The sequence below is a fragment of the Salvia miltiorrhiza genome, chromosome 7 (assembly GCF_028751815.1).
Source record: "Salvia miltiorrhiza cultivar Shanhuang (shh) chromosome 7, IMPLAD_Smil_shh, whole genome shotgun sequence".
Lineage (NCBI taxonomy): Eukaryota > Viridiplantae > Streptophyta > Magnoliopsida > Lamiales > Lamiaceae > Salvia > Salvia miltiorrhiza.
In genome coordinates this window covers 36918355-36944261 of record NC_080393.1, presented here as the reverse complement: position 1 = coordinate 36944261, position 25907 = coordinate 36918355, and the positions used below count along the sequence as shown (strand labels likewise).

Sequence of the window (25907 nt, the reverse complement as noted above, 5' to 3'; positions counted from 1 at the left end):
TGTTATGTTATTTCTAGCAATTCTGTATATAGTTTGTATGATTTTATGTACACGGTTTTGTATTTAGTATATTTGATTGCGTATTTTTGTAGTTTTGAAGTAGATGTCGTTTCAAGCGATCGTTATACGGCATAGTGGTCAGTGGGACAGAGCCGAGTATGTAGGTGGCGATGAGGTTGTCGTATACATGTCGAAGGAAGATCTTTGTCATTCGAGGTTGATGCGGGAGGTGCATGAGCAATTAGACGAGGATGATCGATCCACTTATATACTTTTTTATACATCGACCACCGATGAAGGGAGAAAAATAAAAGTGGCTTTGAAGGCTGATTCAGATTTGAACTGTCTGATCTCCGAGCAACAAAGGTATCCCGTTGTGTACGTGATTGAGAAGGGCAAACAATCTGTAGCTGCGGTTCCTCAGAATCAAAAATAGGGATATTATGAGTCGCAGCAGTCTACTGTGTTGCCTAACGAGATGGACGCTGGAAGAAGTATACCGACATACGATGATCGCAGGGACGAGGAGTCGTCGTAGGAAGAGGAGTCCTACTCCTCGGGTGAGGAAGAAGAGGAGAGACGATTTATGGGCTTCATCATTATTTATCACTTTTATTTTTTAATTAATTTTTTTTAATAATTGTGTCTAAAAATAAATAGCCATATTTATGGGGACGGAGGGAGTATTTGTTTTGGGCCTGAATCACGAAAAGTCTGCTTAGTAAAATCAAGTTGAGCTTAATGGAATTCTTCGCTTTTTGTGAGCTAGACTCTAGCGGCTAGAGTCTAGCCATCTTAAAAGTTAAAACGATCACACATAATATAACTATAGGCTGAAATTTAAAAGTAGCACATTTGGTAATGAATATGAGTTTTTTTTTTATCATAGTTCATAAATATATAAGTTTAGTAGCACATTTGTTGTAAATTGTCACATATATCCCTAATGGTCCCCACATCACGTTTAACTTATATTTAAAATTTTATTATTAATTAAATAACTCCTAAAAAAATGTATATTTCCTCTCTTATTTTAGTGAATCTTCTCTCTCCCAAAAGTCGGCAGTTTCCAAAAAAAGGACAACTTTATTGGCAAAAGTGGTCAAATAGAGAATCTTCCATCTTGTCATTTTCTTGTCTCTCACTGATCATACACGCCTTCTTCATCTCTATAGAAAAATCCTAGTTTTTTACACGCCTCCCTCCTTCTTAAATCTGAATTTCACACACACAACTGAAAAGAAGGCACCGTGCATTCCATAGAGAAACCCTAGTTTTTACACGCCTCATTCTCAAATATAATTCATGCACGCCTCTTTCCTCATTGAACCGTGCATTCCATATATATAAAAAAAGAAGGAACCGAGTCTTGTAAGTCTCAAATTCATAATGAGTAGTGATACTAAATCGAAGGAATACGAGAGAGAGGAACAACAACCAATTCCCCGGAGTAAGTCAAAGAAAAAGGAACAACATCTGACGCCAAATCCGGTAAGTATTTGTGCCCTGTATTTGTTAAACATTGAATTTTCGTTTCTTGTAATGTTTATCAATGCACGGTAGTTTATTATTGGGTGTTTATGTGTTGGAATATACATCGAATTATGATTTCTGCAATCTGGAAAAGAGGCATTTGCAAAAATGCCCTTTTCTTATAAACACTTGTAAAAATGCCCTTTTTCATAAGTGAAAAAGGGCATTTTTACAAGTGTTTATAAGAAAAGGGCATTTTTGCCTATTAACACTCTGGAAAATGTTTGGAACTAACCGTGCACGGATTTGTTCTTCCGTGCACGGTTGTGCACGGTTTCATTTTTATGATACACGATTTGAGTTTATTGATGTGTTTTATATTCATATGTTGTAATGATAAATCTAGAACCCAGAAATTATTTTTTGTGCACGATTTCACTGTGCACGGTTGTGCACGGTTTCAAATAAGTACTGCACGATTTTGTTTTTATATTTTGTATAATATTTTTATCAACTGAATATTGTTCTGATGTGCACGATTCAACCGTGCACGGCTATTTCCATAATACACGGTTTTCATAATGCACGGTTTGATTATTTTTGTTTGATTTTTGTTGATTCTAATTATTTTTAATTAATTGCAGCCTCCCCGCCATGCTTGGTTACGTCCGCACATGCAAAATTATGCGGGACGTATCAATCACTACATCCAGATAGCTATATTGAAGGATGTGAAAAAATGTTTGGAGCGTTACAATCGTTTTGAGGAGTTCAAATGTGGTCCGTTTGGCAACTTACATGATTTGAGGAGGGAGGAGAGCGCCATTGCAGCACTGCACCAACTTCTTGCACGAGAGTTATACGACCCGCAGTTTGGTGCATGGGAGAAGTGGTTCCACGTTTGTGGACACGACTTACGATTTAGGCCCGTCGAGTTCTGTTTGGTGACGGGATTACACTTCGGGCCTTCCCCGCAGGGTTTTGATCCGAATGCGGATCATGATATTTCGAGGACATGCTTTTTTCACAGAGTACTTCGAGGCAGGAAGACTCTTGTCACTGATTTGCAGAAGCGGTTCAATACGAATAGGTTGGGCGATAACCCCGATGATTATCTGAAGGCGGCAAACATCCTCGTGGCCTATTTCATCATTTTTGCCGTGATAAGGATTATGTCGATGATTGGGTGTGGGCACTGATTGAGGATTCTCGGGCATGGTTGGATTTCCCGTGGGGCTCTTACTCATTTCAGATTTTATACCATAGGATGACTGTGCTGAAGAAGCACCCTTCGGAGATTAGCGGGGCGAGGAAGACGTACCATTTCTATGGCCCCATATGGGCATTACATATTTGGTCATATGAGGCCATTCAGGCTTTGGGCAGGGCGTGTGGGTTGCGAGACACGGCCCTGAGGTTGCCCCGATGTTTGATGTGGACGACTTGGAAGTCATCCGCTGACTTCACCCATTTTTTCGAGCAGAAGGTAATTATTATGCTTTACACTTTCACTTTTTTTTATGTTATATTTGACTAATCTTTGTTTACCTTTTGTGTAGCGTGAATGTTACCCGAGTCTGGCGCCGACTAAATCGGAGACAAAACAGCTATATTATAACACCCTCTTGATCGGTGGTACATTCGATGTACGATTCTTTCCCGGATGGCGATATGCCAGATTGAGGGACCCACTTGTACCCGCGCCACCTCCTTCTGTTATTTCTAGTCATGTGGCGAGGAGTAGCTCACAAACATAGAAGGCTCGTGGCAAGATGCCCGAGGTTGTTGAGCGTCAGAGACGCTCGTTTGTTGATCTGACTGCTAGCTCGTCGACGAGGCGTAGCCTCAGGAGTTTGAGTCAGGCCCAGATGCGGAGCCAGATCATGTGTGATGTGAGCACGCGTCGTGGGATCGACGCGACGAGGAGCTGATTTCTCGTGTCACCCAGAGTGTGACACGAGAGGTGACTGACAGTGTTCGGCGTACTCTTGTAGAAGACGAGTTAGAGCATGGACTAATTTCTCGAGTGACTCGACGTGTGGTATCCGCCATGCAGGATTTCTTCGGCCGACAATCTTCGAGGAGGTCTCGAAGATCGTCATCCAGCCATGTTGGACGTAGGAGTGAGGAGTGTGAGGGGGCCGATGATCAGTCACAGACGGTCTACCTCCCATATTGTTGAGGAGCGGCCTCGGGACAGTCACCGAAAATCATATCATCGTGATGATCATCCTCGTGAGAGTCACCGACGATCATCTCATCATGATGATCTTCCTCGTGAGAGTCAGAGGCGATCATCTCATCACACGGATCAGGTTAGGGGGAGCCAGAGGCGATCTGCCTCACATCACAGTGAAAGACAGCCATCTTTGAGGCGATCTGCCTCTCATCGCCCAGGGACATCAGCTCGTCAGCCGAGTCCAGTGACGCGATGTCAAGTTCAGCTGGACTACTGACGAGGAGGAGGGCGAGGTTGTAGGGAGGCCACGACACACGATTCAGCCATCTGCTCTTCTACAGAGTCCGTATGTGACTGATGGCCCACTTGACACTCTTAAGGCAAAGAAGGATGCTTTCCGCCGAATCAAATATATCCTAACTAATATTATTAGGGAGGCCACGACGCACGATTCAATCGTCTGCTCTTCTACAAAGTCCTTATGTGACTGATGGCCCACTTGATACTCCAAAGGCAAAGAAGGATGCTTTCCGCCGAATCAAATATATCCTAACGTTTTTTAACTAATATTATTACGGAGTTAAATATATCCTAACTACTTGAAATATTAATAAAGAGTCGTTTTTTTGGGAGTTATTTAATTAATAATAAAGTTTTAAATACTCCCTCCGTCCACGAAAGAACTTCATATCTTTCCTTTTTGGGATGTTCACAAAAGAACTTCCTACCTATTTTTGGACTATACCCCACCACTTGTAATATCCTTTTACTTTTCACTTTTCACAACTCTCAATATTAATTATAACACCTTTTCACCACTCTCAATACACTCAACTACCTTTTATCCACTATCAATACACTCAATAATATTTTTTCTTAAAACCCGTGTCACTCCCTCCTAGGAAGTTCTTTCATGGACGGAGGGAGTATAAGTTAAAAGTGATGTGGGGACCATTAAGAATATATATGACAATTTACAACAAATGTGCTACTAAACTTATATATTTATGAACTGTGATAAAAAAACTCATATTCATTATCAAATGTGCTACTTTTTAATTTCGGCCTATAGTTATATTAGGTGTGTTCGTTTTAACTTTTAAGATGGCTAGACTTTAGCCACTAGAGTCTAGCTCACAAAAAAGCGAAGAATTCCATTAAGCTCAGCTTGATTTTACTAAGCATACTTTTCGTGATTCAGGCCCAAAACAAATACTCCCTCCGTCCCCATAAATATGGCCATTTATTTTTAGACACGATTATTAAAAAAATTTAATTAAAGAATAAAAGTGATAAATAATGATGAAGCCCATAAATTTTTATAAGATAAAATAATTTTCGTTTTTTAGAATAACCATTTATAATGGAACAACCCAAAATAGCAAAAAATGATCATATTAAATGGGATAGAAGGAGTGCTAACTACTAAGGGAACCCATAGCTAGCCCTTAAAGGGCCCCTTTCCTCACAACGGTGTTCTCTACACTCGAGCTCACAATTTAATTTTTTTCTTTTAATTTTATTTTTAATGTATTTTTAAATTAAATCAAACATTAAATTTGACAACATAAATTTCATTAAAATTAAAATTCAACACTACATTAATTTGGTGAATCAACTACCAATACCTAATCTAAACATTAACAAATCAAAGAAGAATGAATAACCTGTGTGCGATGAACATCAGAAAAACTCTCATGAACAACAAAATAATATGATACATTATATAAATTTTGATAGCGTATGACTTACAAATGCAGTGATTGAGCTATATATAGAGAGAGGAATACAAGAAGCGAAAAGGGGGAATTTCTAGAAATCACGTACAATGCATGGATTTTTCCAGGTCAATATCAATTTAACTACCACTATCTTTGTCAACTGACTAACTACTTATGGCTACTTGTTCATCATAGTTGACTTGCCAACCAATGTGGGTCGTTGGCTTCTGACATCAGCGGACTCTCGGGTCACATCCATCGATCACTATCTTGACATCTTGTCTCGATTCTTCTCACCTCTGTCACGCTGCCTTAACCTATTTCACTTTCACCTCTGTCTTGATACCTCATCCTTTTCTCCTCTACATCTACCAACTCTGACAATCTTCGAGAAGTGTATTTGGTTCGCTCTCTTTTTTACCCTGATTATAATTGCTTTATTTTAATCGAATTTAATTACATATTTATGAATAAATGAGGGAATCAACGCTGATGTATAGTTTACTCCACATCATAATTAAAAATTAAAATTACATGAAAATAAAAATAAAATCCTACATTAAGAGCATCGTCTCTACCGGAGTGTAGTCGCTCCGTTGCTTCGTCATCGTTTGCATGGACGGTATCTCAGCCACATCATTGCCTTGAACAACATTTTTGTTCAAGTTAATTCCTTCAAGACCCGCCGGAGTAGAGACGTTTGATTATTAAGATAACAATGAGAAGGCTCCGCTGGATAAATTTGGATTGGCCGATGTTGGAGTCAGATTTTGGGGGTACGTTGTTGTTCCACCAATTTTCCCAAGTACGCTCCATTTTTTATCACAATAAAAGGAAAGGAATGAAAATTGAAGTAGGATGATGAAAATGAAGAAAAGAAATTTGTGTGAAAATAAGGAGGAATGTAGTATTGACTTCAAAACAAGGGAGAAATGTAGTATTTGTAAAAGAAAAATAAGGAACAAAAAAAATGAAGAAAGTCGTTGCATCAACGGCTATTTCGCAAAAAAAAAAAAATTATCGTTGAACACCCAAAATCGGCCCTCCCAAATTTTTTAGATTTTTTTTAATTTATTCAATTTTTGGATTGGACTGTGTATGTCATGCGTCCTTCTTTCTCCTCTTCGCACCGGGTGCCCAAATCTTCTCACGCCTCACGTAGGGGGCTCAACAGTAGTTGATGGCTTGCGCAAGCCGGGGCACACGACCACTCGATGAGTCTCGTTGTGGGTGCCCTAATATTTAGTATATTTCTCTCCATTCACCTGATTTACTTGTATCAGGATCAACATATAATTAGGATATATCATATTTTATCTTTAAATGTTATCAATTAGTTAGGATATATTTTATTATAAGTAATTTTATTTTTATAATAACAATTATTAAAATAATAAATTTAACAATGAGATATGGGTGTGAGACAAAAAATGTAAGACTTGTTGGAAATATGGTTTAAGACCATTTCTGAAATTAATTATTTAATTAAATATTTATTATTTGATTGAAATAATTATTGGATGTTAATCTACGTCTCGAGTAGATGAACGTGGTATACTTGAAGTCTCAAAACCGATTTCCGGTGAGTGAGATATTGTATATCAAAGTTTGGATGTTGAGAAGAGAAATAACACTTGTGAAGTGCTATTGTCCCACATTGGAAAACAAGGGAAGATTACTCTTGTATAAGAATAGCAATGATCATGGAGCTAATAACTTGTGGGCTTGCTAGTGGGCTTGGATGAAGGCCTTGGCCTCGTGCAGAAACACACGTGCGCCGCCGCCGACGATCGATCGGACGGGCGTGTCGGGTACGGGCCGCGGCCAAGGACTTGGATCTTGGTAATTGGTGCTTTGGGTGGTGTTTGGGTCCAAACTATATAATTTTTTGGACAAAATACTTATGGGCTTTTTGGATTGTTAATTGTCGGCCCAATTATATTTGTTTTTCAGCCCAACTGAAGCCCATCCGTTCAGCCCGCCCAAGCCTTGAAGAACTGTAGTAGTTCAGTTTTCGAAACTGCTCATTTTTTTAATTCTGGAATTGATGCATAATGAATTCTGTAACTTCATAATTCAAATTGTGTAACATCCCAGCAGTTTTATGTGGATTAATTCCCATAATGCAGTCTTAATTTCTCCCTTTGATGAGTAGCCTATAAATAGGTCTAGAGCATGGCATTGTTGTTTACAGAAAATCCGCATACTCCACTACTCTCTAAAATCATTCTCGCGCTCAGTTCTCGATCCTTATTCCGTTCGCCGGAGCTCAGCTGGATTGTGGTGCTACATCCAACGAGACGTCGTCGTTTTACCTTTGGGGAAGATTCGCCAACACCGTGAGCACTACCGGGGCGATAATCTTCTTGCGGGAAGAGTTTCATCTCGACTCAACGCCTTCTCACGTTTGTTTTATTTCCATTGTAATTTCATTCTAGTTTCTTTGTTACTTCTAATTTGTTTATTTTCTTAGTTCACTTTTCTAGCTTCGATTGTTTTAGTTTGAGTTGTAAAAGTTCACTCGATCGTGTACCCCATTGTAACAATCGCAAGAAGATTATCCGCTGCTGCCGCACGTTCGGGTTTTGGATTTTTAATTTACATTAAAAACTTTCAAAACTAAAAACCTTTGCTCGGAGATGGCGTCCACCGTCCATGCTGCCGGCACCGCCACCAACAGCTCCACCGCCTCTGCCACCATTGGCTCAACCACCTCCGCCACCATTGGCTCCACCGCCTCCGCCACTGTCGGTTCCACCTCTTCCACCTTCTTTGGCTCATCTTTTGGCTCAACGGGTGGTTCCACTTCCACCATGGCCCCGTTGCAAACGTCGAGGACGTTGGGTCTTGCCGAGAAACCCTCTATTTTCTCGAGCAAGAACTTCAAGTATTGGCAAGAAAAGATGTTGTTCTACCTCACAACCGTGGAGTTTGCGGTTTCTTGACAGAGGATAGGCCTCCGACCCCGAGTGAAGGGGAGACGAGCTTTGAGGTTCGTGCCGGGTATGCGAATTGGTGTCAAGGCGACTACTTGTGCCGCAACACCGTTCTCATGTCCTTGGACGAGCGGCTCTACAACGTCTTCAAGGTCCATAAAATCTCGAAAGAGGTGTGGGAGGCACTTGATCTCAAATATCAAGTGGACAAGACGAATACTACAAAGTATGTCGTCGCCAAGTGGTTGGACTACAAGATGGTCGACTCCCGCTCCGTGATGGACCAAGTGGAAGAGTTCCAAACTCTCTCACACGAAGTTCAAGCTGAAGGAATGCCCTTGGCGGATGCGCTACTTGTAGCAATCATCATTGAGAAGTTACCTCCTAGTTGGAGGAGCTTTCGAAACCTTTTGAAGCATGAGCGCTCAGAGATGTCCGTGGCAACCTTGGTGTCAAAGCTTGAAATGGAGGATCACGTGAGGAGTCGTGATCAAAAGGGCAAAGCACCGATGGATGCAAAGGCCAATCTCACCGAGAAAGGCGGTCCTTCCAACAAGCGTGGTCGCCCTAACCCCAATAACAAGGGCAAAGGGAAGTAAGGTGGTGGCCAACCTTCAAAGTTTGATGGTGTATGTTTCAATTGTGACAAGCATGGTCACATGGCTAAGGATTGCAGCAAGCCAAAGCGGAAGAAGGCGAAGAACAACGTCAACAACGTTGAGAATGACTTTGGCGATTGGGACCAAGACGACTTTGCGGCGATGATTTCCGAGGTGAATCATGTTGATAGCCCAAATGCTTGGTTCGTGGATACCGGCGCTACCGTCTTCGTTTCCATCAATCGTGAGTTGTTCCACAACTACAAAGAAGTGGAAAACAAGACGATCATGGAGGCTAGCGAGCGGACTTCTCAAGTCCTTGGCATGGGAGATGTGGTTCTTCAACTCACTTCGGGCGTGGAGATCACCTTGAAGGATGTGCTACATGTTCCCACTATCCGAAAGAATCTAATTTCGGGCATTAAGCTCACTAAGAAAGATTTTGAATTGTTTTTCAAAGCTAATTATGTTATAATTCACAAGTGGGGAAAGTTCCTTGGGAAAGGCTGTGCCTCCGAAGGGCTTTTCAAACTTGGCGTGAGAGCTTGTAAGCCTGCCAAGGCAACTATCAATATGAAAGAATCTACTTCTTTTGCTTACTTGATTGAGTGTTCCGATTTATGGCATTGTAGACTTGAACATGTTAATCTAAATGCTATAAAAAGATTAGTAAAAATGAATTTATTAAAAGTTGATGAATTTAACTCACAAGAGAAATGTGAAGTTTCTGTTGAAGCTAAAATGGCTAAGTTACCGTTTAAATCGGTTGAAAGGAGCACTAAACCATTAGAACTAATTCACACCGATGCTTGTGATTTAAAGTTTGTGCAAACTAGAGGTGGTAAGAAGTACTTTATCACCTTTATAGACGATTGCACAAGGTATTGTTACCTTTACTTATTGAAAAGTAAAGATGAGGCTATTGAAGCTTTTAAAACTTCAAAAATAAAGCCGAGAATCAACTTGGATGTCGAATTAAGATGGTTCGAAGTGATAGAGGTGGAGAATATGTAGCTCCGTTTGCTGAATTATGCAACGAAAGTGGTATAATCCATCAAACGACGGCTCTTTATTCACCATAATCTAACGGCGTTGCTGAACGCAAGAATCGAACTCTTAAAGAGATGATGAATGCCTTGTTGATTAGTTCAGGATTACCCCAGAACATGTGGGGGGAAGCTGTCTTAACGGCTAACTATATCTTGAACAAGATTCCACTCAAAGGGAAAGATGTAACTCCCTATGAGCTATGGAAAAGAAGGAAACCTTCGTATAAATACCTCAAAGTGTGGGGGTGTTTAGCTAAGGTAGAAGTGACTTTACCAAAGTAAGTTACAATTAGACCTAAAACGGTGGATTGTATCTTCATTGGTTATGCACTTAATAGCAGTGCCTATCGTTTCATATTACACAAATCAGAGATACCCAATATACATGTCGGGACAACGATAGAATCAAGGAATGCTATATTTTTTGAAAATATCTATCCCAATAAGAATAAGGTTGTATCTAACTCAAACAATGGAGTTGAGTGTGAAGCTACAAGTTCTAAACCTTTAGACATAGCTAGCAGTTCTACACAAGTAGATGATGCCACGAGTTCTAATCATGTACCACCTAATAGGAAAAGACCAAGGTCTAAACCTGTGGATGTAGAACCAAGACGTGGGGAACGAGTTAGAAAGGCTAAGGTCTATGGACCAGGATTATGTTGTCTTAATGTTAGACGGCGAACCGGTGACGATCAAAGAAGCCTTATCTGGCTCCGATGCAAGCTCTTTGGAAAGAGGCCATCGATATTGAGATTGATTCCATTATGCAGAATCGTACTTGGGTGTTAGTGGATCTACCACCTGGAAGTAAAGCTTTAGGATGCAAATGGATCCTAAAGAAGAAGTACAAATCTGATGGTACGTACTATAGATAAGTACAAAGCCCGACTTGTCGTTCAAGGCTTCAGGCAGAAAGAAGGGTATGATTTCTTTAATACCTATTCGCCTGTGACTAGGTTGACATCTATTAGGATGCTTCTCGCTATTGCTGCTTTGCACAATCTCGAGATTCACCAAATGGATGTGAAAACTGCATTCTTGTACGGCGAGTTGGAAGATGAGATATATATGAAGCAACCTGAAGAGTTTATAGTACCTGGGCAAGAGCACAAAGTATGCAAACTCCAACGGTCCTTATATGGATTGAAGCAAGCACCGCTTCAATGGCATTTGAAATTTGACGGCGTAGTGTTGTCAAATGGATTTAGAATCAATGAGTGTGACAAGTGTGTCTACATTAAGAATTCTAATAACAGTTATGTTATTGTTTGTCTTTATATAGATGACATGCTCATCATGGGAAGTAATTCCCGAGTAATTCAAGAAATGAAAAATATGCTAAGTAAGAACTTTAGCATGAAAGATATGGGCTTAGCTGATGTAATTCTTGGAATTAAAATTCTAAGAAAGTCTGATGGTATTGCAATAACACAATCTCACTATGTTGAGAAAGTGTTAAAGAAGTTCAATATGCTATTGACAAACCAATAGCTAAGACTCCATGGGAACCTAGTGTACATTTGAATGTACATAAGGGAGAACCTGTTGATGCGATAGAATATGCTAAGATTATTGGGAGCTTGATGTATCTAACAAATTGCACTCGTCCCGATATAGCATGCTCGGTCAACAAGTTAAGCAGCTTTACAGCCAATCCTAGTAATGAACATTGAAAGCTCTTGAAAGAGTCTTGAGATATTTGAAATATACTCAGAACTATGCGATTCATTATACTAGGGAGCCCCCTGTACTTGAAGGGTACTGTGATGCAAATTGGATATCTGATGCCAAAGACTCATTCTCAACGAGCGGTTATGTATTCACTGTGGGGGGTGGTGCTGTGTCTTGGAAATCCAAGAAGCAAACTTGTATTGCTAGATCGACCATGGAATCTGAATTCATAGCTTTGGATAAAGCTGGTGAAGAAGCCGAGTGGCTTAGAAATTTCCTCGAGGATATTCCATGTTGGTCGAAACCTGTGTCGTCCGTAATACTTCAATGTGATAGTCAAGCTGCTATCGGACGAGCACAAAATAATTTGTATAACGGTAAGTCGAGACATATTCGTCGACATCATAATACCGTGAGATATTTGATCACGAGTGGTGTTATCACAATTGATTATATAAGATCAATTGATAATATAGTCGATCCGTTGACTAAAAGTATCCATCGAGATCAAATGTATAGGCTGTTAGGGGGAATGGGTTTGAAATCCACATCTTAAGGATGATCATAGTGGATACCCAACCATGATGACTGGAGGATCCCAAGAACTTGGTTCAATGGGACAACTAAGCTATGAGAATCTGTGTATTGAACATTCGAATTGTCCTATTCCTTGTAGAACAGTGAGTGTTCGGAAACCTGCATGTGGTGAGGTTAAGTCTTTGACTTTTAATAACTCTAGAATTCCTTAATGAGGACAAGTATAGCAGGATGCTTGAGTTAAGAGTTACCTATATAAGTGTGAAGTGTGGCCGCTTCGATTGAAACACTTATGAATCCAAAGGGGTGTTCCAAGGCCCGTAATGGACACAAACGTAAGAACGAATGAGGATTGAAGCAATATTGTGTCAATATTGTTGACTTAGTATACACCGAGGAGGACTAGTTCAAGGAACCATATCCACTAGGCCGCTGGTAATACTCAATAAGATTGACTATGGTAGGTTCAAAGCCACAATCTACCTTTCCAAATGCAATGTTGTTTCTTAAGAGGACTGAGCTAAAGTGTCTGCATACATCTGCATACGGCTTTCTCACTCATGTGGGGGATTGTTGGAAATATGGTTTAAGACCATTTCTGAAATTAATTATTTAATTAAATATTTATTATTTAATTGAAATAATTATTGGATGTTAATCTACGTCTCGAGTAGATGAACGTGGTATACTTGAAGTCTCAAAACCGATTTCCGGTGAGTGAGATATTGTATATCAAAGTTTGGATGTTGAGAATGGAAATAACACTTGTGAAGTGCTATTGTCCCACATTGGAAAATAAGGGAAGATTACTCTTGTATAAGAATAGCAATGCTCATGGAGCTAATAACTTGTGGGCTTGCTAGTGGGCTTGGATGAAGGCCTTGGCCTCGTGCACACACACACGCGCGCCGCCGACGATCGATCGGACGGGCGGTATCTGTTCAGCCCGCCCAAGCCTTGAAGAACTACTAATTGTGTAACATCCCAGCAGTTTTATGTGGATTAATTCCCATAATGCAGTCTTAATTTCCTCCTTTGATGAGTAGCCTATAAATAGGTCTAGAGCATGGCATTGTTGTTTACAGAAAATCTGCATACTCTACTACCCTCTAAAATCATTCTCGCGCTCAGTTCTCGATCCTATTCCGTTCGCCGGAGCTCGCCGGATTGTGGTGCTACATCCAACGAGACGTCGTCGTTTTACCTTTGGGGAAGATTCGCCAACACCGTGAGCACTACCGGGGCGATAATCTTCTTGCGGATGCCTTCTCACGTTTGTTTTATTTCCATTGTAATTTCATTCTAGTTTCTTTGTTACTTCTAATTTGTTTAGTTTCTTAGTTCAGTTTTCTAGCTTCGATTGTTTTAGTTTGAGTTGTAAAAGTTCACTCGATCGTGTACCCAATTGTAACAAGACTAGAAAAACATTATTTTGTAAAATTTAATTTATCTATTATAATATTTAATTTAATGACATAATGTAATATAGTATTTTTTTCGTCCCACTTTAATAGACTCATTTTTTTTAGATATGGAAATTAAGAATTTACTTTTTAGAAGGAAAGTAGTGTGAATCACACTAATTAAATATTTTTTTTAATTTAAAATAAAAAACGAGCCTTTCTAGTTTAACGTTTTAAATATTCATCAATAACAAGGGTATTCCAGTTCTGATTCTTAATACTCCAAAGTAATTTATTTGGACTGACGTTGTTTAGTAACTTTGGATTTTCCAAAGTGAAGGAAAAGAAAGAAAGCACTCCATTTTATCACTTTTCGATAACCATTTTGAAATTAGATAAGCATGAATAATTGTAATATTCCATACTGGAAAGACATTACGGGAATGGATCCCCTGCTGTGCACAGCATGGTGCTGTGCACAAAAACAAGAAGAAAATAAATACATAACTTAAAAAAATACAAAAAAGAAAAATACTAAATCACCTATTTACCTTGTTTTTGTGCACAGCACCATGCTGTGCACAGCAGGGATCCGTTCCCAAGACATTCATTATAGACAATAATAATTCATGATTGCTATTGTTATGCGCAAACAATTGCATGTTCGACTAAATAGTTTATACCTAAACATGTTCTCTTAAGAAAACAAATACAGTATGATAATCAAACACATGATGACGTCATGCTTTGTTTCGGCAAACATGCGAGTGCGAATAACAAGAAAAATATAATTTTAATATGAGTATAGATAGAGACACGTGTAAAACAGTAAAGGATGTCTGGCGCAAATTTAATACAATCACAACTCACGATAAGGTTTTTGCTTTTCTGTTCCTTTTTGGAAACTCCAAGTCTCCATCGCTCTAATCCAAAATACTAGCATGTAACCCGTCGAAATTCTTGTCGAGAAACCACTTTATATTATACTCCCTCCGTCCATGAAAGAACTTTCTAAGAGGGAGTGACACGAGTTTTAAGAAAAATATTGTAGAATGTATTGAGAGTGGATAAAAGGTAGTTAAGTGTATTGGGAGTGGTGAAAAGGTGTAATAATTAATATTGGGAGTTGTGAAAAGTGAAAAGTAAAATGATATTACAAGTGGTGGGGTATAGTCCAAAAATAGGTAGGAAGTTCTTTTGTGGACGTCCCAAAAAGGAAAGATAGGAAGTTCTTTCGTGGACGGAGGGAGTAATTATTATTGTACATTATTTTTTTATTATAACATATGAAATGATCTTTATATAAATTATTTTTAAATTTTAATTTTATTTGATCAAAATAAATTACTGGTATAGTTCAAGCATTTTTGCTTGTTAGAATAAGTTTACTTTAATGGATAAATGTATCAATGAAAAAGAATGGATAACAAAAATTTATGTTTTTAAATATCTCATTTCTTTTCCCACATTTTACATAAAAGATAAGCGCATCATTTTTTCTTCCTTATTTTCACTTCAAAGATGGATAACATTATCACACAAAAAATGAAGGGATAATATTATCCATCCTTGAAATGAAAATAAGGAAAGAAAAATAGTCAACTGATCTTTTGTGTAAAATGTGGGAGAATAAAGGAGACATTTAAAGATATAAATTTTTGTTATCCATCTTTTTTCATGATAAATTCATCCATCAAAGTAAACGCACCATTATATGTTAGTTTTTTGTTGAAAGTTAAAATAGATTGCATTTTTATATAAATTTTTATTTGATGAAATTTTCATAAAAAGTTGATGTGAGGTTGGAGATTTTAGAAAAGTAATAAGAAAAAGATTTAGTTTTATTTGACATAGAATATAATGAAGGATTGACACATCGTATTTTTTGTTAATTGTATATAGGAAAGATTTACTAATTTTATAGGAGTGTAATTTTTATAAATTGATAGACAAAATTTAAGATCACATTTTATATATGAACATCATCTCATTCGAACCTTACAAGACTTTTGAGCATTATTTTGTCTATAGCTTGAAATATCATATTTGACTTTTGTACGTCGAACTTTAATCATTATCTTATCTGAAGCTTATTATATGAGATTTGGCTTATGAGTATCATCTCATCTGCAACTTGAAAAGATAAAACTTGACTTGTAAGCATTATTTCATTTGGAGCTCGTAAGACCATAACAGAGTTGTGAGAATCATCTCGTGTGGAGCTTAAAAGACCATAACTGACTTGTGAGCATCATCTCGTGTGGAGTTTGAAAGACCATAACTGATTTGTGAGCCTCATATCGTCTATAGTTTGATAGACAACAGCTGAGTTCTAAGCATCACTGATTTGGAGCTTGAAGGACTGGAGCTGAGTGCTAATAATTACTCCCTCCGTCCCAGCTTTTAGTATCCAACTTTCCTTTTTTGGTTGTCCTACATTTTGGTATCCATTTCTATTTTTAGTAAAAGTTGGTGGGGCCCTTACTCCACTTTAATTATTTTAACTCTCACATAAAATGTGGGACCCTTATTCCACTCACAACACACCAATCACTTTATTAAAACCCGTGTCATTCTCAACTGGATACCAAAAGCTGGGACGGAGGGAGTATCTCATATAAAGTTTCAAAAGCCATAATTAAGTTATGAACATCATTTTGTTTGGAACATGACAAACCACATCTAATTTGTGACCATCATATTGTTTGGAGCCAAAATACTCGTAAGACCATAACTGACTTATGAGCAATGAGCATCATTTTGTATAGAGTTTGAAATACTATAATTGACTTGTAAGCATCATCCCGTCCATAGCTTGATAGATCGGAGCTGAGTTCTAATCATCACTCATTTGAAGCTTGAAAGACCGCAAATGAATGCTAAACATTATCTTGTTTGAAGCTTAAAGGATCAGAATTTAGTTATAAGCATCATCTCCTTTGGAGTTTGGCAAGCCACTTATAACTTATGAGCATCATTTTGTTTGGAGCCAATTGAGTACATCCCGTATGAAACTTGATAGACCACCTCTGACTTTTTAACATTATCTCGTAGAGTTTGAAATATTAAAGTGAATTTTGATAATCATCTTGTCTATAGCTATATAAAAACTGCATACAATATATACTTTTATTTAGGTTATGAACTGAAAAAGTGTCATAAAAATTCAAATAACATAATTTTATTTTTATAAATCTATTTTGCATAGATTGTACGTTTGCTAAAATATCGTAAAATTAAATATTGAATTATAAATTAATAAAATATAAATAACATAAGAAAAATCAAATTTATTAATTCATCATCTTAATATTCACATGATTCAATAATTTAATTTGTAAAACTTTATGAAAAAAGGATTTAGGATTCAAAATTCCTTTAATGAAAATTGCATAAAATATATACTTCTGTTTAGGTTATTAATTAAAAAACTATCATAAAAATCAATGGTGAGATTTAAATTTCTTCATTTTATTTTTACAAATTTGTTTTTATATAGATTTTATATTTTCTAAAATTTAATAAAAAAATATCATAAAAATCAATATGAGATTCAAATTACATCATTTTATTTTTATAAATATGTTTTAATATAAATTTTACATTTGCTAAAGTATCGTAAAGCTAAATATTGAATTATAGAATTAATAAAATATAAATAACATAAGAAAAATCATGAATGGAGATTAAGTGTTTTATCTAGATTATTATGAGATTATTTGAAAATGAGGATTTATTTCAAATTAATTTGAAGAACTTATTTATTTAATATATATCTTAGTATCATTTTCTTTATTTCATATGACCAAATTAAATTGAATAACATATTTATTTAAAATATATTCAAGTGTCACTTTATTTATTTTATATAGCCAAATTCAATTGAATGTGGAAAACTATTGCAATTATATACAAAAAAAATATGAAAACTATGTGCTTGAAATACATAATTTAAGTAGAAACAATGGTGTCAAATGGCCACATTGAACATGCAAATACAATATTTGGCCACTAATTGAAAAAACACAAATTATGGCCATTAATTAGGCAATATGCCTAATATACCCTTAATTGGGCGGACTGGGTAGGGTCAGGAGCGCAGGTCGCGTGCCGGGTAGGATCAGACACGCGGGTCGGGTTAGGCACTTATGGCACTATTAGTGTCATAAGTGCCAACGAAATTTTTTTTTTACTCCCTCTGCCATGTCTATCCCCAGACCCCCGACCCCACCCACCCCCAAGCCAAAAGGAACTTTTTAAACACTTTCCCTAGGGTTTAGATATTTCATTTAGGGTTTAGATTATCCATTTAGGGTTTAAATGTTCCATTTAGGGTTTAGATGATGTTGTTGTTTCTATATTTGTTCTGCATGTTTGGCACTTATGGCACTAATAGTGCCATAAGTGCTAAAAAGACCATTTTACTTTATTTTATTTTGGATTTTCGTTGGCACTTATGGCACTATTAGTGCCATAAAATAAAATAACAAAAGTAAAATTTGATTTAATTTTATCTAGGGGGAGTAATTTTTTTTTTTTTTGTTTTTGGCTTGGGGGTGGGTGGGGTCGGGGGTCTGGGGGGTAAACAGGGCAGGGGGAGTAAAAAAAAAATTTCGTTGGCACTTATGGCACTAATCCTAACCCGACCCGCGTGCCTGATCCTACCCGGCACGCGACCCGCGCTCCTGACCCTACCCAGTCCGCCCAATTAAGGGCAAAAACGTCCCAAAGCTATTAAAATGGCCAAAATTTATGTTTTTTCAATGAGTGGCCATAATTTGTGTTTTATGATTCATTTTGGCTATTCCAAAATTTTACTCATTTAAGTATTTCTTTATCTAGATCTTCTGTGATTAAGTTCAATAGAATATTAATGTGAGAATGATGAAAAGCTAAAATATGAATGAAAATTAAGCTTTTTATTTAGGTTATGAGTTTAATGTGAAAATGAGGATTATTTCAAATTATATACATGATCAAATTAAATTGAAGAACTTATTTATTTAATATATATCTTACTATCATTTTCTTTATTTTATATGACCAAATTAAATTAAATTACTTATTTATTTAAAATATATCTAACGATTATGCTTCGTTAATCCACAATATCGTTTTCATATTTTAAATAAATTAATTTTTTTAAAAATTATAAATAATACTAATTAATAGTAAATATTAGTATAAGTGAAATTTGAATTCCATTATAAATGTATATGAAAAATAAAGTATTACGTGTATAAAATATATGATCCAAATTTGATATTAAATACTCATTTCTTTTCATTACAAATATCTCACTTCATGGAACGGATGAAGCATGATTCTAGTGAGAACTACAATTTTTATAAGAACGTGAAAATCATTAAAATTATTATATCTGTTGTAAAATTTAATGCATCTGCTATTAAATTTATTGTACTAAAATATATATATATATATATATATATATATATATATATATTATCTCTTTTAAAATTTGAAGTCAGGTGATGCATTGATCCATCGTAAATTTTAACGATTGACAGACTAAAAATAATCCTCTGCTCTTATTTTATTTAGTACTAGTATTTAGTTATAATCCGAATATGTTAGCTATCTTGGAATTATCAAGCCCCACCAAACTAGGCCGCGGAGTAATGCTATTTGGATTTATTTATTTTCACCTTTTTATTTTATTTATAGGTGCATACGAACAAATTATGTTCACGCACGATAGCTTTATACGAGAAGCTTGATAGACATCGTCGTCAACAAGTACATTCAATTAATTTATCGTAAAATTAATTATTAAAATGAAATTAAAATTTATCGCAAAACTCATATACTTGTATTTAATTAATTTAATAATGAGAAAACAAGAAAAAAAAAAAGAAAAAACAAAACAAAACAAAGAAACAAAAAGTGGAATACCCGAATCAATCAATCCCACTTTTTGTATATGGGATTGATTGATTCGGGTATAGCTTCTTTCTGCAAACTGTTCGAAAGAATCACACAATTCAGGTCTGCTTCATTAAATCTGATTGAATAGATTCCATTGATATTATTGTTATGCTAGCAAATTGGCTTTCACAAACTGCGCAAATCGACTGTGTAATTACTAGAAACAAATGCAAATTTCAAAATTAATCTAAAGCAACATCAAAGGCTGTTTATATTTGAAATAGACCTCAAGAAGACGAGAATATTTCTTGTAAAATATGAATAAAATTGGTCCCTAAAAGAATATTTTCACTTGGACAACTTATATTATATATAAGTAGAGAAAGCTCGAGGCTCAGCTCGTTAATAAACAAATCAAGCTTTGGTTCGACTAGACCCCTAGAGAGTTGTATAATTTTTATACTCCCTCCACACCCACCTACACACACACAAAGGGCAAAACGTGGTTGAACAGACGAGACAGATTATGCACTTTTAATTTCGAAACTACATTTTCCACTTTGATGATTCCGAAAGCAAAGAGAAAAACTGTCAACTGCATGTGAGAGTAAGCTCAAGATTGAGAGGGTGGGAGTTGGACAAAAATTAAAATGATTGATCATCACTTTTCTGCGCCAAATTCATCATCATATCCCAACCCTGCACTTGTCAACCTCATCCAGCAGTTGGTTCCGTCACCTGATCGGATGATACTGTGTGATCCCACGTTTTGGAGGCAGTTTTCTCAATATGAAGAGCACGAGTGCTGAAGGCAATATCTCCACCAGCTGCAAAATCAAATCTTAACCATGTCACACCTTCTACACGAAGATCAGAAGCCGAGATGAAATGCAACAAAAATTCAAGTAAACCTTGCAAAACTAAGTGCATATTCACACCACTATGATTCTATCAGACTATGGCTTCCTTCAGCATTCACTATATTCAAGCAAATAAGACTTTCTAGATGAGAAAATAAAGACAAACTGTAAATCTAAACCCCAAACATCAATGTTCATTTTACATGTACTTCTTTATTCCACCAAAAATACACGTGTATTGTTAATTTAAGGTGCAAGTGTGCAGAAATTGAACTGACATACATAATTCAAACAATTCTTAAGATGAGGCCTCTGAACCAAAATTATACAATTTTAGCAAAAATAATAATATTTGCAAAAATAAAGAACATCCAGAATCCTACCAGATAGTAGATAAAATTCAAAATAGGATGATCCAGAAGATCAAGATCAGCAGCTGGGTCAAATGCATCAAAGCACATCTGTAGGATGTGTCAGATGGAAGAAACAAAGTCAATAAGAAAAACTGGAAGATTTAAGTCAAATCTGAGACTACAAAAAAAAGTACAGATATAACAGATAAAAAGAATATGCTACAAATATATGCGCCCATAAATAAGACATTTTATATGAAGATGATCGCACCCAAAAGAAGGGTGCAAAGCAGATATTGGGGACAATAAAGAGTTTCTTATTACCATCCAAGCAAACAAGAATATAGCAACTCTCTGTCCAGAGACATCGACCTCATCATTTAAGACCAATATTCATAGTATAGAATTTAGGGTAAGTATTAATGTAGGGAAAGACATTCGGCTATCTCCGAAGATATTACTTTGTAAAGTAGAACTCTTGATACTACCCACTGTTTTGGCTGATTTAATTTACATGCAGCTGTAAAGCACAAGTAGGAAGAGTTATAAATATTAAGTGACTATTTTGATGATAAAAGTTACAGCTTGCAGAATTCGGAGGAACACCACTTCATTTTGATCGATTTTGTCAATTTCTGCTAAACTTATTTAGGGTTAATTGGTGGAAATAACACAATGTTTCTGAACTTGATATTTATCTTATCTTTAATCAATTATGTAGATGTTGATTTAAGGAATGATTAGCAAATCAAATTTCTTTGAAAACCCATTATTATCAATTAGAATATCTATAATGAAACTTAACGACTAATAAGTGAAAACTAATGCTAATTTACCAATTGAACTAAACAGGACTTTAAAAATCAAAGATGACTACGACACAAACCAAATGATCAATTTATCATTTCACGAGTTGGGCTGACCAGAAAACGAGTAATCTGAATCTTCTTGAGAATATGATAGAACTTACCACAATGCATCAAACCAAATGATCAATTTTTCATTTCAAGAGTTAGACTGACTAGAAAACAAGTAATCTCAATCTTCTTAAGAATAGGATAGGACTTACCATAATGCATCTAACCAGAAAACATGCAAAACAAATTGTTGTTACATAGCCAACCTGGGTAGGCAAGAGAGAATTAAGGGAGAATTAGAACTTGGACAACCAAAAAAAAAAAGAAAAACCCCACAAGGAAAAATTAAAATCTCCTATAAGAAATCAACAACCACCGGTCCACATCATACCTCCTGTAGTTTTTTGCGACGTCCTTTCGACTCCACGGGAAATCGTTGTAGCATTAAAAATAACCTTCACAAAGAAGGCATCAGGTTCAGGATCAACATGAATCCACAAAATGTTGCTACAAGTAGAAGATAATAATGAAAGATTTTCATAACCCAAAACCAACCGTATATGAATGAAATACAAATAAGGGTCAAAATTAACTTTGTAAACCACAATCTGGGGGGACAAAATAAACAGGCAACGCTTGAGAATTTGATAAACCAACTCTACATTACAATAATAGAATCTTCTAACGTTACATAGACCAACTCATCGCAGGCACTAGCATTGACAGCTACACACAATAAATCACTCCAACAAATTATGTCGGACTCTAGTTGAACTTTTAACTTCAAAATAAAATTCATATCAGACAAAACATTAGATTTATAGGTTAATTGGGTTTGTCTAAAGCATTGCAAGAAAGTTGGATGAAGAATCAGACAGTCAGATAATCTGAAGATGCCACAGAAAAATGGTTTCATAGGTTCTTCATGGTGTCATGTGACCACAAAGACCTGGGTTCTAATCCTCACTGTTGTGACTCTAAAAGGAGGGAGGGACTTCACAAGCAACAGCAACAGGTACACCCCAGCAACCCAACAGCACCATCCTATCATTATCCCATCAACAAGTTCAAACCCCCCAAAAAGTAAAAGAATTGAAATGAAAAATCTGACAACAGAAAAGACCACGTGTTAAATCTCTTTCAAATAAAGTTAACAATATAACCAACTGCCACTTATAGTTCAGATACGGCTGTCATTAGTCCAAGTAGTGCAGGGTTTAAAATTATGGATAGACAATAGTACAAATCAATTGTCTAAGGGAGGAATCTATATACCTTCCACCGTAGAGAAGAAACCCCAGGGCAGCAAATAAAGAAACACCTGCAAATTGCAGGTTCCTCTCAAACAAAGTGAAAACACACACACACACACACAACTGATGCATGTAGACAAGATTATCACAATGAACCTGCAAAGAACATCTTGGATAAAACCACCACTACATGAACAGGCTTCCACCATAGAACTAACCACAGAACCATCTGCAACAAATTACAAGAGATAACTTATATTGTAGCCCTGTAGGTGTTGCAAGCACAAGCAATATCTTTGAATCAAAATCCATCATCATAGCACAGGATGTACATAAAGGGAGAATCACTTTCACTAGAGTAGAAACTGGAATCGTATAAATCATTTGCATCCCCAAGCATAATATGTTCGTCTAAGGAAAAATAGTATGATAGGTGGAACATAAACAAGAGCAGCTTCAACACACTCACTACAACAACTCAATGATGAAAAATGTAGAACGTTTATGCATTAATGTTTCTGACTTTGTCATATTCTCATTTCAAGCAAGCTACAAAAGTTAGATGCTCCTCCACATCATTATAAGTTTATAACTCCTGAACAGGCCCACTCCTTTAGATCTTTTAGCAAACACCACCAACACATATTTTATATTCCTGAATCACCTGAACCCTAAGTATGCAATCTGGCTACTGGCAAGGCATCTACACTACAATGCATGAAGTAATAGCTAAGTAATTCTAAAATACTGAGTTAAAAGCCCTAGACAAGAACACAGCAAAACATCCTGAATACAATACTAACTCTGCCCCTGTTCCCACCTATACCATCACAGAAAAAGAACCTTTAACAATTTCTTGAATATATTCCTATCTAGTAGAAATCTAATCAATAAGCTTCAGCTGATCAAATAACCCTATCACATGACAATACATCTTTGTATAGAAGAATAAATATAATGGACTGGGATAAAGATGGGCAAGCTTGTTCACCTGAATGAAATAAACCACACCATTTACTGTGTAAAAGGTAGGCCTCAGACCATCAGTAGATACAGCACGAGCCTGCCATATTGTCAAAGTAAATATTTTGCCAAACAGAATATCAAAATCAAAGCAAGCAAAGCATAACAAAAGGATCTAGGTTGAACCTGATAGTAAATTTCTGCCCAGAACAGTACAAGCAATGCATATGTTGTGAAAAACGCAAGACTTGGCAAATCAAGCAAAATGTGACGGGTAATCTTCCCAACAACAAAAAAAATAAATTCAGAAAATATTAATTACAAAATGTAAGAGAAGAAAATGAATTGCAATTGATACCTCCGGATCCAACTTCTGAACGTCCCGACGAAATGCAAACACAATGCTACGAACTAACAAACAACAAAACATAAACTAAATAATAGTAATAATAATAAAAGAATATTTCTTCAGGTGAAGTATAGTAAAATTGCATCTGAAATAAAAAGTTCAGAAGAAAAGGATTACTAAATGCACATAATACGAACCTCCATTGACTAAGAAATTTAGAAAATGGAATACTTTCTGAGTCGTCCAACCATACTCGGGTACTCTCAATTGTATTCTCACCAATTGTACCTAGTACATGTTAATGCAAATAATAAAATTATTTCAATTAGACATTTCATCATAAGCAAACTTTGAAGATTCAGAAGCTAAAAAAGAAATAAAAAAATAATGCCATTAATGCATCAGAAGTATTCCCACGACGCCATATTCCAATATAATGTGCCCCAAATATCAAAATTTAATATGACTCCCGAAGTTTTGGACAATTTATAGCAAGTCGAAAAGAAGAGATTGGATTTATGGTTCAAAATTCATTCCGCACTATTTGTTTGATTTTACCCTTGAAAAACCAAAGCATCATAAAAATTGAAGTGTGGCCGTGGGTGGATAAAGATCCAGAACAAAATGAAACAAAATAAAAAGGGCATGAATAATTACAAGAGCAACAGCAGCGACGATCCCATAAAGCACAGCGAGCACATGGAAAATACGGTCCTGCCAAGCGGCAGAGTGATTGACTATGTCCCACCAACTCGTGGCGGCCTTGAGGCGGAGCGCGACGACGGCCTCCTCCGCCGAAAGGCCAAACAACCCCGCCACCATATCAGCAGGCCGGCCAATCAATCAGAGAAGAAGAGAGATTTGGGATTGGGGGTGGCGAGATTGCGAAAATTTCCTCCAACAAAAAAACCAGAAAATTGGGGGTTAATTCGATTTAGGGGGAAATTTTTTGAAGGGCGGTGAAAGAAGGAAAGGTGGAGAAGGAAGTATATGCCAAGCGTGAACACGTGGGTCGACGTCGATGACTCTTTCCTTTTCTTTTTTTAATTTCTCTCCTAATTTCGCATCACACCATTTTATGTTTATCCTTCTTACATGCATGCAAAACCAAAACTCCCCAATCCAAAACACAAAAAATTCACACATATTGATCGAATCAAATAACTGAATTGGTTCGGTTCAAATAAAAAAATCAAATTTGTTTCGATCGACTTTTAATTCTTATGGACTACATCATTTAATTTTAATTTTTTTTTATGTTACCGTATTATTATTGTTCTTAAATTCATAACTAATTTTTTTTCATACCGCTTACTATTATAGGTCTCTTGATTTAGATTTTTTCTTTTTAAAATATTTCTATTTAATTTGATGTGAATTCTTTGTTCCGAGTTGTGAATTCATCTAATTTAAAATTAATTGTGAATTTAAGAACAATAATAATACAAACTCAATTAAATTATATTTAATTACAAAATCAAAATTAGTTTAATGCTAAATATAAATATCAATTGATAATTGATAACAAATTAACATTACCATACAAAAATCACATAACCAACACTCAAATTTTAGATTTTTTTTTGTTGAGACAATTGTCTAATAGTTGGAAAAGAGAGAAGGAGAATAAGAAGAGAGTGAAAATAAAAATAAAAAGGGATAATAATTTAATTTTAAATAAAAATTAATTATTGTATAAGTTTTATCTTAGTGAATTTTTATTTTTATTATACACAAATAGATAATTCCATGTGATAAAGGATAATACATAATAAATAAATAGATCAAAATTGTTTAATTTCATACTCCCTCCGT

The 25907-nt window shown here is 36.1% G+C and overlaps 1 protein-coding gene across 1 annotated transcript; it reads right to left on the bottom strand.

Moving 5' to 3' along the window:
- Positions 1-19761: 19761 nt before the first annotated feature.
- On the bottom strand, positions 19762-25218 carry LOC130996292 (tobamovirus multiplication protein 3-like). Its single transcript, XM_057921799.1, has 11 exons — positions 24750-25218; positions 24290-24380; positions 24102-24154; positions 23930-24022; positions 23772-23843; positions 22937-23009; positions 22803-22848; positions 21919-21982; positions 21740-21793; positions 20701-20778; positions 19762-20284 (listed from the first exon to the last, which is right to left on the bottom strand). Exons 1-11 carry the CDS (start codon positions 24912-24914, stop codon positions 20192-20194), a joined length of 882 nt encoding a protein of 293 aa, XP_057777782.1. The 5' UTR covers positions 24915-25218; the 3' UTR covers positions 19762-20191.
- Between the last annotated feature and the right edge of the window lie 689 nt (positions 25219-25907).